At 48.2% G+C, this 17,814-nt stretch overlaps 1 protein-coding gene across 3 annotated transcripts in view; it reads left to right on the forward strand.

Annotated features, from left to right (window-relative positions):
- Hr3 (nuclear hormone receptor 3 ROR-beta) overlaps nt 1–17,814 on the forward strand; it is a 137,881-nt gene that overhangs the window by 13,168 nt on the left and 106,899 nt on the right. Inside the window, exon 2 of one of the 3 annotated variants that reach the window (XM_076813316.1) lies at nt 627–796. The exons of 1 other annotated variant lie outside the window; for it this stretch is intronic. In XM_076813316.1, the coding sequence (XP_076669431.1) occupies nt 730–796 (67 nt within the window). In that variant the 5' untranslated portion in view covers nt 627–729. Of the gene's footprint in view, nt 1–626; nt 797–10,452; nt 11,586–17,814 lie in introns of those variants that run through there. One more of the 3 variants, XM_076813317.1, reaches the window with a different exon arrangement.

Below are 17,814 nucleotides of genomic sequence, written 5' to 3' on the forward strand. Positions count from 1 at the left end.
ATAGTTTCAAAGTTGATTTTCTCGAAAATTAAGTGCGATATAAAAAAAAGTTACTCTTCCTTTTCTACTTGTAACAAGTAAATGAGTCGAGAAAAAGGAATACAATTTTTTGATAGTGCGCTTCATTTTCGAGAAAATCGATTTGGAAATTCTTGACGTTGCGTTGAGTCGCGTGCGGGAAAAGCTACCTTAATGAAGATCACGGACGATTTGGGCGTAAGTGGAATTCGCCCAAAGTTACATCGGGGTGATAGGTCTATTCTATACTTCGTCGATGCTGAAACAATGGTCTCAGGGTTTCTAAATTATCATCGACTGATCAGGCAGGCGGTTGTCCACAAAGTTTCTCCCAGCCTGCATTACCTTCCACGTATCTGTTCCGTTGATTCACGTTCAACTGCAACTCAGTGCACACTGGTGGCACTAACATCTGCAAATTCTTTCAAGCGACTATAATTCGCCCCTTCAACTCTTCCCTAACGGAAAAGAATTGTTAATCAATAAGTTGCATCATATTGAACATACTTTATCTGTGAGCTTAAATGAAGCATTATATTCATAATACCACAGTGGCGCAGTAACCAACGCAACCAAAGCTCTTGTAGCTACCGTCGGTTTTATTATAGTTCCAGGTGGACCAGCATAGAACAGTTTCTTCACCGGGAATATCCAAAATCGATGGCGTCGATCCAACCCTCAACATCACCTATGTATTGACGGGTGTCATCTATGTATAGTCCAAGTAAAGTTACGCGGGTACTCGAGCTGCTATTTCCGCCCCTGCGATTCACATCGGGTATGGACTAGATTTTATATTACACCATCTCGCTCCTCCAATCGAAAGAGAACATATCCACCGATTTGTCTAAAACGATGAAAGATAATATTCGAACGATGTGTGAGCGGGGTTCGTTATTAGGTATCTATAATTAGGCGACATTGTGGAATAATCCTGATCAAGGAAAGCTAAATGATGCAGTAGGGGTATATGGTACAGTCGCTACTCTTGAACGACCACCCGATTCTCGTTGTACTAAAACACACAATATTAGGTAGAAATGCATGTAACATATGGATGAAAGCAAGTCATATATAGTTGGTCGCTGAAACACGCCTTACCTATGCTCTATCTACCCGAAACTTCGCCAGAGAACAGTTGCACGCGTCAGAGGGGTTGTAACCTGGCAATACCATCATTTTCCACGCACGCGGATATCACGACAGCAATAACTGTCCACACGTATATCGAGCGAATACCGCGATATCGAGCACCACGATAATTACAAGACCGAAAGTTCCAATTAATTGCACGATGATTACGGCGTTATACATCCCGCTTACATTAATCCGCATCGATCCAGTTCGAGGTTCGTTCATTAGGGCCATTAACGTGCCGCAATTATTTATCTCTACCTGAAACCGCTAATTAATCGGGTTCTTGAATAAATATTTGAACGGGCTGTGATTCCAATTCAATAATCGGCCGTGATTGCACGTCGATCGATGTTCGCGGGTGGGAACGGAATATTGCAACAGAGATGTCCGACTAAAAAATCATTTTATTAGTAACGATACGTAAGTTGAATTGTGCCACTTGCTATTTTAATGGGCAATCAGTTTCCTTAATCAATCACAGTCTTCCTCGAGGAACAGGTTACGTCGGATTCTTCCCCGCGATTGTCATGTGGTCTCCAATTTAATCGCCCTCCCCCACCTCGCCAGGGCTACGTGAAATGCAAATTTCTTTGCGTGTTCTGCATGCTTGCCACGTGCAAAATTGCGCGAATAACTGGACAAGCAATCAAACGTTTCTTCAGCGTTTCGATCGCTACCAAGAGAATTTCGACGGGAGTCAATCCCTCCCCTTGGTCCCCGCCACTCCTCCCCGTGGACTGCCAAACTCTGCTTGTTTATACGTAAACCTGTTATTTAACGTATATTGTTGTATGGTACTTACGCAGCGCAGGGCATTACGAGCGAGTGCAATGTACCGTTGATTGCCGTGGGCGTCGTGATTCCCTTCCCCCGACCCCAACCCCTCTCGCCGATACCCCCCACTGTTGGGATATTATTCCCGATCGATTCCACGAATCGAACTCATCAATAATACCGAGACCCATGCCCGAAATTACACGTTGCGTGCGAAATCTTCCACGTTTCGTTTCTATCGCGTCGTTGCGTAGGGTGAGCTTGGATCCGAGGGAAATTCCCCTGGTTTTAATAGAAGTGGAGCGTGGATACTGAAGCTATTCCGAAGTGTTGAGACTGCGAACAGTTTCAATTAGGGAACACAATCCCTAGATACGGTATCCCGCGAACCCGGCTTTTTTTTTAATTTCAAAAATCCCGGGACAGTAAATAATGACCTGGATTGTATTCCCTAGTTTCAATAGCACGAGTTAATAAAATTGGCGATGGAGAGGAAACAGTAATGTTCCGGATGTAGAATATTACTAAATACAATAGTAGCAAACGTCGAATATCGCATTGTATGGTATGTGAGAGATGTATCCTGTTCCACGATTGCTATTTTATTAGAATTTTATATGCTCTCCAATAACTTTTTTGAAATTCCTCCAACAACCGAGGAACCGACTCTCTAAACGTGTAGATGTAAATGTGTTTCAACATCACCCTTCCAAGGAACGAGTTGCTATTAATAAAATTATCAGAAAATGTGCCACGTGGTATATCGGTCGTTTACATATTTAGTGTCCAACGCTTCGTTGAAGTTACGATTTCCTGTCAGTGCATAGGAATATTAAAAAATCGCGAAGTCACGCGTATTCGCTATTTTACGGCTCTCCGACCGTTCGTTCAGCTCGCATTTCTCGTGCCGGTGACAGCTACCTCGCACCAAAACCAAAATTTCACAAAGCTCAACTTTCTATCCCATGGTAATCTCGTCTGTGCGCGCACACCATCGACGAAGTTTCTCTTGCGCGCGTTACGATAGCCCGCGAGACTTAAACGATTTCCCCAGCCGTTCGGTACGTTTTACAGCTCCATTTACGCGGGAACGGGACATGAATCAGGGATAGCAAAGAGGAAACAAATAATCGTTCCGCGAGCCATTTAATGCATCGCATCCTTAGGATAAAATACCGGTTTCCCCGAGCTATTGGTTACAGTGCATCGCGAGGGCGAAAAAGAGAGAAAAGAACTGGTTCCCTACGATCTTTGTGATTGAAATGATTGAAACTACTCAGCACTCTAGCTGGTAGCTTTACGAGCGCTGTAGGCGGGAAGCTACTCCGCCCCGTCCCTCTGGGGCTAACGAAATTTATTACCGAAATTTCATCCCGAAAGTGTAAAGTTTGATAGAATTCTCGATGTCGTAGAAGTATTTCGTCGGGTTCTAAGCAGTTTCCACGGCGAAGGAGTAAACGAACGGTTCGAAGGATAATTAGTAGCGTGTCCCGTGGTGAAATGCCGAAGTAATATATCCTAGAATGCTTCATCAGTTGCATCATTATCTTATATAATAGTTACAGCGCTGTATCAAAACTTACTAACACGATCATTTATGTATATCGCGAGTAGTATCGAAAGGTGAGGGGTGGAGCTTGAAATGAATCCCCGAGCTTCGTAACATTCCATCTAGATTATTTACAAATCGCAGCTATAAAGAACAGAAATACGACTGTTTTGAACGGGCTGCCCATGGCACGAGTCAATTTCAACCCTCTTGAATCCACCCCCTTCGTCATCAACGATCACCCTTCGCGCAACAGTACCGTGGAGTACCTCATTGGGTCCTCTAAATACAAACATTCCAAGCTCCCAACCCCACCACAAAGCCATCCCCTTCACGTTTCCGAATATCCTGGCCCATGTAAAACAGCGATCCAGCAGCTCGAGTCGCTGGGACCTCGAAGCTCGGGCGTCCCACGCTTCCGCGACGAAGTGTCTCGAGAAAAACGCGTGATTCATCGCGATCAAAGTGCCACGATGCACGGCTCCGCGCCGCTAATAGAACAAAACAAGCCGTCAATGTATTGACTGCCTTAATAGATAAGATTACCAGCGTGGAGTACCGGTTCCTCGAGGGGCGAGGGTAGGAGGAGAGGCTGTTGCGCGATAATACCGGTCGCAGTGTTCCATAGAAATTCAAAAGGGGGCAAAAAGGGAAAAGGAGCGAGGGGTGGTGGGAAGAAGTGGTGGCCGTGCGCACGCGATAGCCACGAATTACGAGTGTCCGTGAACCTCTCGCGGAGGATGATTTGGCGAACGGTGGGGATGCTGTACCGCTATGTGGCAGTGTTACATCGTCGATTTCCCCTACTATACACACCACCGGGGCCCTCCTGTCCCTCTCTCTTACATCATCGGGGACCCCTCTCCAGGCCGCTCTCACCACGGCCTCTCGTAGTCGGGGGCACAACGGTTACGTTTTACCGTTGCAAGCCGTTCGTTCGTTCGTTGGTCGGCTCGCTTGCTCTCTTGCTCGCTCGCCCGCGTTGCATTCGTATAACCCGCGTCCGGTACCTGTATTCTATCGTTCTATCGTACGCCCACATGCGTGATCGACCGCGCACATGCTCGGGCAGAACTCCGATGCGCAGATAGGGTTGCGAGGGATGTGGGAATAGAACCCTCGGTAATGAGCTGCCTCTTGTCCTCTCCCACTCCATTCTCACCCCTCGGGGCTGGCCCCCTTCGAGTTTTCAGGCCCGAGACCCTTGCGCGGTCGCGTCTAATTCCTTGGTCCCCGAAAACTGTACGTGTCGCGTTAATTTCTATATGGATTCGGAAGCATGTATACGAAAGAGCATCGGGACTCTGATTAAGATTGCACCCCGCAGGTCCCAATGCCGCTGGCTTCCACAGTTTTGGGAAGGTTCATTCTGTTGATGCATCACGCCTTGCTGACTGCGGACTGCAACCGGTACTTTCATTCTGCTGCACGCCCACGTGCAGCATCGATCGTAAACACAGCCGCAGAGGAACGAGGTTTAATGGAGAAGCCTAGGTGGCCACGAGCATCGGGCGCATTATAGTTAGATTATAAACAATTGCTGTGGGCAAAATGAAGTGCTATAAATAGCACGTGATGTACCGCATTCCCGTCGCCGTGATATTTTCGTTCATTGAACGAGCTGGGTCAAGAACTTGATTATCGTTGAATGGAGAAATAAATATTCAACGAGTAGCGAGGCCGCTAATGACAGCTTTCCTTTATCTCCGTCTCATTGTTACTTGAATTGAATCTTTTCGATGGACTTGGAGAAAATAGATGGCCCGTTCAATATTTATATGCCTAAGTGGCGTTCATTTGCTCGATTGCCACTTGCGATCGTGATTCAAGTTACTGATTCCCCCCACATCTCTGATGATTTACTGGAAGCACAGAGCGACTTAGATTATCAACCAGTGCGCAATTACATATTCATTGGTGATAGTAGGGCGATTACTTAAGATTACGTTGACAACGAAGGAAATGCCAGCGGCACGCAAAGGCAGGAGAAATGGAGGGACAGCTATTCCTGCACGCACGTAGCCCATGCTCATCGATCATCAGTCAATGAAATTAAGCATTGTGGAGAGTACAAGAGGAACAATAGGCAAGGTAACAACAATCGGCTGGGTCCGCGGTGTAACGCGGCAGAAACTCGAGATCAGGATCCGATATCGAAAACCTCTGTACACGCGTATAAACGAACAATGGGGCCCCTATTTAAGCGACTCCTACGCCTATGTATGGCGACGTGTATACAAGAACGTTGACGCACCTGGACGCACCGGAGGTTAGCTTTATTCGAAGAAAGATGAAGTATCCGCGGTGGACAAGACGTTTGTCGAAGTGAAGGCGAGGTTCTTGACTCTGGGCCTGACACATTGGAAGCCAGAAAGCGCGAGACCAAGTCGTCCCGTTGGTTTGACCGAACCTGATGGCGCAACTTTCCAACAATCGTGATCATAAATAACATAGCTTCTTTCAATAGGGAACGAAATTTCGTAATCGTCCGTGGACGTGATTGAAGTATCTGTTTTCGAGAGGTGACTGGCATTAGTAGGTGGTCGCAGATACTTTTACTCGCGGTGTTCTTCGCTTGTGCCTGACATCGGAGGATGCCCCGTATGCGGGTTATTCTGTTCCATGTGTTCGCATAAGTAGGTTCCCTTGTTCCGTGGCTTAGATCGACTCCCCAAAGTATTGACGTGGAATTAAAGATCACTCAGCACTTTTACATTTACAATCCTACATCGCCGTGGGAGACAGTAGCCTCTTGCGCTCTACAGAATATCGATTGACTTATGGCTTATAAAATGTATTCGATACGACGTCGTAAATCGAGCAATTAAAATCGAGGCTTCTTCGCCGAGTCGAGCAATAATAATACGATTGAAATCTTAATGTTTCATTCACCCTGGGGCTCGTTTCCTTCGCCTACCGCGTTAAACCGCCTTCATTCCCGGCCTACAATGGAACAATTACCGTGCATCTAAAACGCCGCGAATCGCTCCTTGGACACGCTCGACTTCATCGATACGCCTCAGCGGCCAGGTAACGCTTCCAATCGTGCGGTTTCGGATGTTGGAATGTACCATGCATTGTACTTAAATTGAACGCCACTAAAATGGCTGCAATTATGCGACATCCTTGGTTCGAAAGAATCAAGTGGCTCAAATCGCGGATTTTCATCGGTACCTAAATAGATCTCGATTAATGGAACTCGTGAAGTAAAGCACGGGGGGAAGAATAATCGGGACAGCAGAGAGGAAGATGGTGTAGATTAAAGGGATGGCGCGACATTTTTCTGTCCGTATTGCAAACGGTATTGTACGATAGGGAGGAGAGGAAGACGAGGCCTCTGTTATTTTTAGCAACAGTATGTGGGAGTAGGTACCAGCGCAGAGAGGAGAGTTGGACGAAATTATGTCCTTGGGATTACAATGCGGAAGGTATTATTTACAGCGAGGGAATAATTCTCCTCGTATGTAGGCGAGAGCAAGAGGATCGGGCGACAAGAAGTCGGACCGGATTGCGGGCCGGAAGGGTGGATGCAGGAAACAGCGATTCTGACGCGTTAACGAAAATTCTGTCCTGCGCTGTAATCTCAGGAGAAGTCTCTTTTACGTAGAGAACTGGCGTCGCCAAGTCTGGGAACGAAATCTAGAAGCTGAGAAAATCGGGGGATCGCGGGATGGAACAATACCTTTTGAAGAATTTCAACGACACTTGCGCGGCTCTTCCAGCCAAAGAACGCAGTGGGAATAGAAAAGCGTCAATTACGCCGTGTCAGAATGCCTTTCAACGGCAGGAAGTCAGATACGTGCCGTAACACAGCCGAACGGAACTGAAATTCTACGAACTTGAAGATTGAGAACATGTTCGGCGATTACTGTAACAGTTGGGGGAAGCTGCGGGAGAAGGCCCGAGAAAAAGGATGGGCGAGCAACGGTCGAGCGAAGTGTGAAACGGAAGATTCGAAACAGTGGCGGTCTTCATCATCGAAAGAAACGACGAAATCATTGTTCGTGAAGGATCGACCAATAGCGCGTCGCCAGGTCATCGCGATGGGGTTGCGCGCGGTTAAAATCGATCGTCGCTTCCTAACCGTTTCCGGTAATACCGTCGACAGCAGTGGGTTTATCGTGGTCGAGATCAAAGATCGTTGACCGTCGACGTGTACTTTATGATCTAACGACGGTTAATATAAAACATTTCGCTGCGTAGCCTCGAAAAACCGTCCGGGCCTCTGGGCTTGGTTGAACCTTGCGCCTGTCACGTTCTTTGGAGTATTTCGGTGTACCCTTTTTCCGAACGAATATCCTTAAATGGGTACAATATTAACGCATTATTAAAATACCAGTTAAATGAATCGAGAATCAGGGTAATCAGACATGTAAAGATATAGTCATTTGCAATCAAGCACCTCTTATTGGCGCGCGAGAAAAATGAGAAACTAACTGGGTTACTGGGAATAGGCTGACAGACCCTTAACGTTATTCTTACAACTCGATACATACTCATTAACACCACTCACGAATTTGATGACACACCAGATGATGAATAACCCAAAAGATCAAACATCCCGAATTTCAATATCCTACCGGTTCCGTCGCCACCGTTCCTTTATTCATCATCTTCAATGAAAGAAATAAAATCCGTAAAGAGGACAGCAGCTAATGGGACGTATACCTTATACGACGCGCACGAACGTAAGCGAAGACGATCGTACATCATGCGTTCAATTTCTAATTATACGAATGTTTCCGTGGATGGCAATAGATATCCAGAAAAGCAGGCACATCCTAACGAATTCCTAACGGTGCCGGTGTTCGAATATATATCCCGACGGGGGGATTTTCGATGAAACGAAATGTACGTTGGCTTGAGTCGCGATTTGTCGCGTCCAATGGATTTTCAGGCGCCTGACGTAGGTTTTTCCGCGCGAAGGAGGATCGGGAACGAGACACGCTGGCGATCAATCAGGCGTCCCTGCCGATTCCTATCGGGACCGGCGGTGCACGATTATCCAAAATCGCTGAGCACAACGTTCTCTATACCCAACCCGACTAAATACCTGTAGCTGCCACTTTGCGGGAGTCAGGCTAGCCTTGGGTTCGGCGCCAAAGACCGGCCCGAGGTCAACGACCATCGGAATATTCACGTTCGGCCGGCAGGCAGTCAGGCTTGGCCTCAGCGATTCCTCGCTCTTCAGATTATTGCAAATCCGCGGGATTCGTTAACTGGCCGTGCACACGAACGACGATTCCTCTGCATCGATTTTCGAGAATGGAGAACAGGTCGAACCGCTCGGACGGTATTGACGTTAATAAGCCCTTCCGGAATATAGACTCCCTTCCGGGATATCGGTGCTCCGCGTTCAGGTCTCCTCCATGGTCAGGATGTCTTTGTTAGAGTTACCACTGCGTGCTGCCTTTGACACGATGTTCTTTCCAGCAAGGTGCACAAGTTGCTTGATATTTTTTTACTAGATCGAGCTGCTCTATGACATTTCTGCTGGGGATAACACAGAGTTTGATAGTGACGTAATGTAAGTACTTGCGATGGCTTCCTCTTTTGTATGTAACGCCTCGAAAATAACGACTTTCGAATTACGCATCATTTCCGACTATTATACCAATATGCATTTTCTCAAATTCTCGCATGTCAATGATACTTTTATACAGAATATTGTTTCGCTTACTCGGAAATAAAAAATAACGCTGGGAATGTTTCCCTGTTTTAACGAACGTACCAATATCTATAAACAGAGACGAATCCTGTTAAAAACAAACACGTCAAATTCCGCGAACAGTGGCGCGAAACAAAACGGCTAAAATAAAAAAATAAAAAAAAAAACACGAAGTACGTAACTGCGGTCTATATAATGCAACAGTCGGAGTGCAGCTTATTCGGATTAAAATCACTGCGTGTCTCGTTCCATCCTTTTTTCGCAGTACGTGGTTTTGATACCGCTAAGATTTTTCACGCGGCTAATTGGCATTACGCGAACAATTCATTAGAGGAGCGATGCACGCCCGGAATTGGTCGGGTAATCAGCGTGGCCTTCTTTAGAATCGCAGATGGTTGTTTTGCAATAACTGTACTGGTTAAGGCGTTGACTCGAAAAATCCATCGCGCTCGGGCCTCTGAGTTTTAATCCCATTCCGCGGTATCGTTAACTCCGCCACGGAGTTTAATTAACCGACCGTCAGGGATTGATAGCCCGCGGAACGGAAGGAGACCCAAATCGAAGGCACGAGCACCGCAACGTCGCCGGCGTCGTTGAGTTCATCCCCTCTGAAGCCTCTGATCAAATCGGACACTAACGCACGGGAAGAACACCTTGCCAACGGTCAATGAAGAACCTGAGCCGCGTCTCGCCTCGGAGGGATTCATGAACACCACCCTCGCCCCGATGTCATCGAGTTTCTCTTTGAAAGCGACACTCTCCGCGGACAAGGGCGAGCAGTTAGCGAGGGTACAGCGCGGCGGATGAAACGGGGCAGCCGCGCCGGAGCAACGGTAGGCTGGAAGAAGGGAGGAATGCGAAGGGGATGCCGTGCGAGGCGAATAACGGTGAACGGTGCATCCGAGTGACGAACTCGTCGCGGAAGAAAGCTGCGCGCACCGTGGAGAAACAGAGCCAGCCTTGGAGCCTGCGGGGATAAGCAAAAACCGGACAAAGGAGACGAGATGGAAGACGAGGAAGAAGTTGACGAAGAAGGGTAGGAGCAGGAGGGAGAAGAAGTGGCCGAAGAAAAGGAAGAAGAAACGATACCGAGAGGGAGACAGATGCGTAGAGGGGGAGGATGAAGAGAGGCGACGATACCACTATGTGGAGAGGTTCTGTCGCACGAGACAGCCTGGTAGGGGTACGGGAGAAGGTGGTGGAGGCGGAAGAGTCTACGGTACACTGGAGGGGAGGGGGTTGATGGTAGTGGTAAGGGTACGAGGCACCGTGGCGAGCACCTGTGGATCTCTGCGCCACGGTAGAGTCACTCACCGGCTACCACCACCGGACCACCGCCGAACCTTGGTTCACAGGTAGAGGACGAACCGGGACACGGCCATTCGTGGCTCACGAACTCGAAGGAACCACCGAATAGTGGCAACGGAGACGGCACTTCGGTACCGATTACGCAATCCCATCTGCCGGACCTTTGGTCCCCGCCAATTAATTGCATCTTGAAACCCGGGGAAGAAGAACAGAGCCATCTGGAGTACGTCGAAGGTTACTCGTGTAGCAGAACAGATATCAACGAATTTGGGTACAGGAAAGGTGCAGTGCCGAGCATTGAGAAGCTGCGTCGAGGAGCTCCGCGTAACTGTGGCTGCCGGCTATCTTCAGGCACTTAGGTCAGTTTTCCACGCGACGGTTCCCGTGATAACGGCGTTCGCGTGGCTCGATAAGCGAGACCGTTCGCCACGCATCGTTGATAACACGAGTCACCGTGCAGCGATTTCACTATCGGCTCACAGTTCTGCGGTTTGGTGCGTTTTCGTAACTACGAAGGGTGACAATTTCAAAGAACTCGCTTCCATTGCCGGGCATGGTCTTGGTCATTCAAGAACTGGGATAACACTGGTACATCGTTGGGTTGTCTTTTGGCTAGCTACGACAGAGAAAGGTGGTCCAGAGTGAGAGGATCCAGGATCAACAAGTTATATCAGTGAGAAAGGTGTACAGCTTTGAAATTGTTTGGCCACCTGTTCCACCCTGGGTGCTTGTTCGCGGGGCTCGATAGATCTGTTCGTTCGAAATAGAAATGGGAAACGTATAGACAAGATTGGACGTATGACTGTAAAGGGAAACGTTGAGATCAACGATCGATGGACAGGGACTCGTAGTCGCGAGGGTGTTTGATAGTCACGATCATCGCGGATATGGACGAACGCCGGCGCTTGTCCGAGGCGTCGCGGTGAGGGTGTCGGTGCAATTGATACAGTGCTCGGAAGCAGAAACACGGTCTTTCGTACAGAATTGTGGATAACAGAGTCAGTGATTAATAAGAGAATAAGTGAAGGAAGAATCAACGTGTGAATTCGCTTCGAACGTGATTTCTCGAACATCTCTCGCTTTGGATATCAGGATATGTGATCTCGGACAAGATGCCTAGCACCATAAGAGGTGAGTTGACTTTCCTCTCGTTTTAGTATATTTTCTAGTCCCTTACCCTCCCAGTGTTTCGTCGTTGGATATCTAACGCAGGGATCGAACCCCTCGTCGCTACTCGTTGACTATTGAATTCTGCGGCCTTGAAATCTATGACACGCAAACAAACCTCGAAAACAATTGAAAAATGGTCGATCTGCGGTTCGTACGGTGCAGATAGAAACGTTCGTCACGCGGCCTCGAGTAGCAAACGCATTTGCACGCGGGGTAACAGTACGCGGTGTTGTGGCCACGATCGCAGGGTTACTCGAGGTCAGTAACACACTGACGGTGAGACGCGAATCCGATTCGTTTACCTGTCTCTCGGGCGAACTCGCTCATCTGCGAGTAATTAACCACTCCATTAGCATGTTCACGAGCTCCTCGCACACCTAAACAAACTTTTAACTCCTATAAATATAATTTCCTCGTTCGCATCACCGAGCTACCTGTACAATTAAAGTCGCTCGAGGAATCGAATCAGGATATCGTAATGCCAGGATATGTGGTAGAATCAACGCCAATAGACAGGAAAGGAAAATAAACTCGTACCTACTGAATACAGGGAAGAATGTGGGAAGTCTCAGGGATCATTGAATATTAATAACTTTCAGATAAGTAATTTTATTCTATACGTATGCCACGGGCATTCCAATAAATCTTACTGAAATTGTCCGGGTATCGTAGCTGAAACTTAAAAACGGGCGGCTGTTTGAGACGCAAAGACCGTGGCAACAAGTATTGACCTACGAGAGAAATAAATATATCTGTCGAAGTTAACAATATGCGGAGCTACGGTTGCGATAGCAGGGTCACTCGAGGTCAGTAACACACTGACAAGGAGCATGGGTCAGTCAGTGGTCTTCCTTTTCCAGCGTCTTCGTCTTTCTTCATCCCTCTGGCTCCAGTACGTCCACGTTAAAATGACCCTAGCAATTCATTGTCGGCAACTCCGCGACAGCCTTCGTACGCATCTTAAGCGCGGTTTGTCCCCGACGAATCTAGCTATAGAAAGAAATGGTAGCCAAGGGAAATCGAAAGTTGCCTGGCATTTATTAAAATCAACTACCCAGCGCGATCGCCCTGAGGAAGTTGAAAAACTCGCCTCATCGAGCTTGCGCGAAGGATGCAGCCGAAGGTCGGGTCAGAATTGACAAATCGGATCGCCGAGATTGCATCAGCGCGGTATCCATCTGCGCGAATTATTCACTGACCTTCGTGAACCGCGTAACCGCGAGATCATCGACCCCTTCGGTCGGCCAGACCCGACGATATTTCGTTTAAAGGCCAGAGTCTCGTCCCTGCTCTCGCGAAATCCACTCAGCGCGAGGGGAGTGGAAAAGCAGCGGGGAAAAGATACTCTGGAAGATGGCTAGGAGATACAGGGAAAAGGAGGTGGCGGTAGAGGTAGAAAGAGAAAGAGTGACCGGCGAGTTGAACGGTAGAAGGGGGGAAAAGCAGGTAGGAAAGCGAGATACTCTTCCTGTGACAGGTGGCAAAGACCTTGGTAAACGTAAGGGCGTCACGATTGATTAGCTAACCGAGCGACGGAGTGGATTTTGGTTTCGAACCCGTGGCTGGGGCCTCGTCGACCGGCGCCTGCCGTTGTTTTTCGGACTAAGCGTCGACGGGCCCGCCACTTGGGGCAGGAACAAAAGCTAAGGTCAACGAACTCGGCGTACACGTACGGCTTAACACGCGGGGCCGGTTCACGCACACCTAGGCGTCATGCACGCCCGTACGTACACGCACTCGTCCGCTCTCTCACGGGCCACCAGGTACTTTGGTGGTACCCGCGATGCCACGGCCGGTCAAGTCCGGATTCCGCTGACTAAAGTGCCTTCGCCCGCCGCGGTTATTTACATAAGTACAGACTTGACGAACCGCTGGTACCTCCATAACGTTCCTCGTCCTCTTCAAGTCGCGGTTTCCCCGGAAAGTCTTGGGCCTGAGGTCTTCGAGCACCGAGAGTAGAAGTTTGTCAAACGTGGTTGATTCGCCCCTCTGCAATGGTCGTTCCTTCAGAAAAGCTTGAGCTTCGGATTCCGATTATCGAGTAGGAACCCACCACCGGTATGGGGAGTCGAATTTCGTTAAATGCTGATGATTAGTTAGAATTTAGATGAAACGATCGGCACACGTGTTGCTCGTTGGTGCGTTCCCTCCGTCCGCATCCCAGTGATTTATGCTTCACGTGGAAATCTCTGTTACGTGGGATACGGGTTTATGAATCCTCGTAAGATGTTATGCAATATACGTGCGCGAGGCTGCCGTGGCTCTTGACTTTGGTACCATCAATGGTATTCACGTACGCTCGGTACACATGTCGATAGGCAGGCGGTTACCTCGAACGTGAACGAACGCATTTACGTGAACGTGAGTTACATGGTCGCGTGGTGTTTCACGTGCAGGTAGGTCGCCTGGAATCTCGTAATCTGAATTCTGAATCCCATGAGAGTTTTGTCACGATCGCGCTGACATTTCAGCGCTCGACTAATCGAGTGGCGTACGAACGATTTGGTCAATCAATTCTCTTAGCGTTTTCTAGAGTCTCTCTTAAGTATGATCAATAACCACGGTAATTATGGTCTCGGAACAGGTGTAAGCTCCTGTAAGACTCGAAGTATTTATTGCTCGATTAGTACTAATCCTTTTAAACCAACGACTTGGAGCCATTTATAAATCTACTCAGGTGTCATATTTATGCAAATCGTAGCCAAATATACCCGCAGTGACTTCACCATCGTCATGGACAAAGAAGTCTACGAAGAGGATCGATTGTGCTGTACGAAACACAGGAAGGGGGATAGTAGGCAATGAACCGAGGTTGTATAAGTCGATGGGTGGCTCTACCCAAATTACGTTCCTTGGTACCGTTACGGCAGGCCCATGATCGAGGCGGCCGTTCGCGAATGTCTTTTCATCGAATTTTAACTGTCCCCACCCTCTCGAAATCACGCATACAATAGTACCAGGGAGGCATCAGTGACGAAACTGCCAGAGTATTTTAAACGGAGCCGAGACTCGTCGAGAATACAAAACACTGTGCTCCACGAAGCTAGCTGGCAGGATCTTACCTATCGTTCTACATAAATGATTTAAATCATGCATTATGAATGAAAATTCTCTGTTTTATCATCATCCACCGAGATCTCTGCATACATTGACCTGGTCACCTGATTCTTCGATTCTATCTAAACGCCCAACTCCCACCCAGCAGCCCAAAGTATCGAGGCTCGAGTGCCTCGCGAGTCCAGCGATCGTTCATCGCCTCGCTGAAAACGACAGCTGAAGAAGTCGTCGACTCCAGGTCCAATCTAGCTGTATAATCTCCCTGAACAAAGGCTTGTGACTTCTCTCGCGCGGAGGTATTCCGCGATAAGAGAACAAAATCTGAAAGCTTGCCCCCGCTTGCCCGTTCCGCGGGTCGAAGGGAAACAGCGTGGGGCAACGGTAATTCGGTTTCGCGTCAGCGTAAAACGATCCGCGACTCGGCGGATCGGGCGACGACGGAAAACCGTGAGTCACGCGGATTCCACTGCTCCGAAACTCAGAATTACGAGCGGGGAGGCGCGTGTTGTATGCTACATGGGGCATCCACACACGTGACGCATCGGAACGACCGTTTTTAACACGCACACACCCGCGCCCGCCGTAAACGCGCGAGTCTACGCAGGTAAACGTGTCTCTGCCCGGTTGCCTACCTATCTACCTACCTACCTACCTACCTACCTACCTAACTCGAAACACGGCTTGCTCCTTCGTTCTCCAGTCATTGAACTCCAGGCTCGTTCAACCCACCAGCTGTTTCTTACTACTCCCCCTCTGCTCTCTCTTCCTACTCCCCCTACAGACAGCCCCCACTGTTCTTCCTGACCGTGGACCATGCCTCTTCCGACACCTCCAGGCCTTTGGACTCTATGCCACTCTGGATACCAGCTAGCCAGCGCGAAGGTAGTAGGGTCTTTTCAAGGTTCTCCTCGAATATCGATTCAGCTAAACTGAGAAGAGGTCGTGTTTAGGGTTCAACGATCTGGCTGGGCTTGATCGATGGTGGCCACGGGGTTCCTTGATCCGACGAATTCTCCTGTAGCCTTCAGACTATTTGAAAACGCATGTGGCTCGTTCGAATCATAGTTCATGGAGTGAAATGAGAAGCTGAGTCACTACAGTTTCGTAGAGTAATTTCGAAATCCTTGGATATTGATACAAGATGTCGTAGGATGTGGATGTAGGATTGTTATCGAGTAGGGGAGAAGGTAGGGAATTAATAGTGCTTTTGTTGGGATAGTGATGAAGTTAGTTATCAATGAAATTTTATTCTGCAAGTACTGTTTATATATTTCTTTGGTGATGCTAATACTATGCTTTCTGTGAGGTAGCCATACCTTCGTCGTGATTCACCTGACGAAAATAATGCTTTTACTGGGGGATTAATTCGGGATTCTGAACCCGAGCAAGTGGAAGGTCGTGCGCAGGTTTAACCGAGCGATGGCCGTTGTAGTTGAAGGACCTAGATCGCTGTTTAGATCGTCGAGGGAATGTTAAGGATCGTTGATAGGAAGATGACGGTGGGATTCGTGATTCCAATTGCCAGTACAATTAACTGTTAGTTATTCAACTAATTCCAACGTGAAATAAATCCAGCGTTCTCCTCTTACATCTACACTCCACAAATCTTTCGTCCCAGCATCTTCAGTGGCTCTAAATCATTTTAACTTGGACTACGCGAAGAGCCTCTACCGTATGCATCTAATCTTGATCGTAGCTCACTTACGAAGGGTAGACACGTTCCGAGGTTTTCGTTAGACATTAATTCAGCTTCTCGAATCTCGAGGAGAGAAGGTCGAGCATGAGTTCAATGAACTGAACACTCTGTACGTCCGTTGCCGGGGCGATCGATCAAACCGTTCAAAGATTTATTTGCTGTCCTAGGGTAAACATTCCCTTACGAAATTCTTCGGCAAGAATCTGGTCGAAAATTTGAATCCAGTCAGTTCAATATGCCGGGCGTCTAAAACTTCCAGCGACGCGAAAAAGTTCCATGAAATTTCTAAACAAATCTTCATACTCGTTGGACTTTGCGCACATTACTGGCGTAATCCCGCGTTAATGTTCTCTAATCGAAAACTGGTGCTACTTAATTACACATTAACCGGGTAATGCGTGGTATTTGAGAACAAATCCGATTTCACCGGATCCGATTATTCGTTAACATACACATTTTACTTACCCTCCGATAGCCCAGTGAAGCCAAAGCGATGGCATTCCGCTCCTCTTCAATTAATTCGTACAATCGGTAATTGAATGTATCGTTTTCGGATACCATTTCACATCGATCTTGCAACTGAATGGCCGAGCCATCAAATAGCGCATACCATAATAGTCACGTCGGTATATTTAGATAGACGAACCCTACATTCCACCTGCTCTTATCACCAACTATAGTCCGCATCGGTAGTAGGTAAGAATACAGTTCTCAGATATAGTGATCGTGAATTTTCCGTATTCCATTTCGATTCCACCGACGACGTCGACGCTCGGGGACGATTCGCCGAGCGAGGTTTTCGATGGCCCACCAAAAGAGCGAGACGATCGCGAGCGAGCAAACGAGCGGATCGTTGTGTCGGCAGGTATTCGATAGCACCGCAAGGGTCGTCGACCGCAGGTGCTACACGCTCGTTCGTTCGTTGGTACGCTCGTTTGCTCGCTCGCTCGCTCGCTCGTTGGGTTTGTTCGTCCTCGCCGTGGCCGAAACTTACAGCCCCGCTGCCTTCTCTATCTCACGCTCGTAAAAAATTTACAGTCACGTCGGCCGCTCTACGCGCCTCGTTCCACCTACCTATGTATGCCTGGCCACAGCGATAATGGCACCCGTAATTGGTTAGGAATTCGGCGTTAAACAGTCGGAGTCTCCAGCTACGAAAGCAAGAGTACTTCTAGCTAGAACATTTTCGGGGCGACAACGATCGGGCTCGATTCTGTATCATCTTACACGGGTCTGGTCCAGAGATTTGTAAGTTCGGATCCCAGATACGCGGCCAACGATGCCGGTATTCTCACAGAAACTCTGCGCCCGTTATCATTCCGAGAAGTTAGAGGCTAAATGTTAGTCGATGACGAATCGACGGGCCCCGAGATTAGGGGCCCCGGTGTATCAGTAAGCCAACATCCTCTTTTTAACGTCAAATAGGAAGAGGCTCGT

Source organism: Andrena cerasifolii, chromosome 5 (genome assembly GCF_050908995.1).
Source record: "Andrena cerasifolii isolate SP2316 chromosome 5, iyAndCera1_principal, whole genome shotgun sequence".
Classification (NCBI taxonomy): Eukaryota; Metazoa; Arthropoda; class Insecta; order Hymenoptera; family Andrenidae; genus Andrena; species Andrena cerasifolii.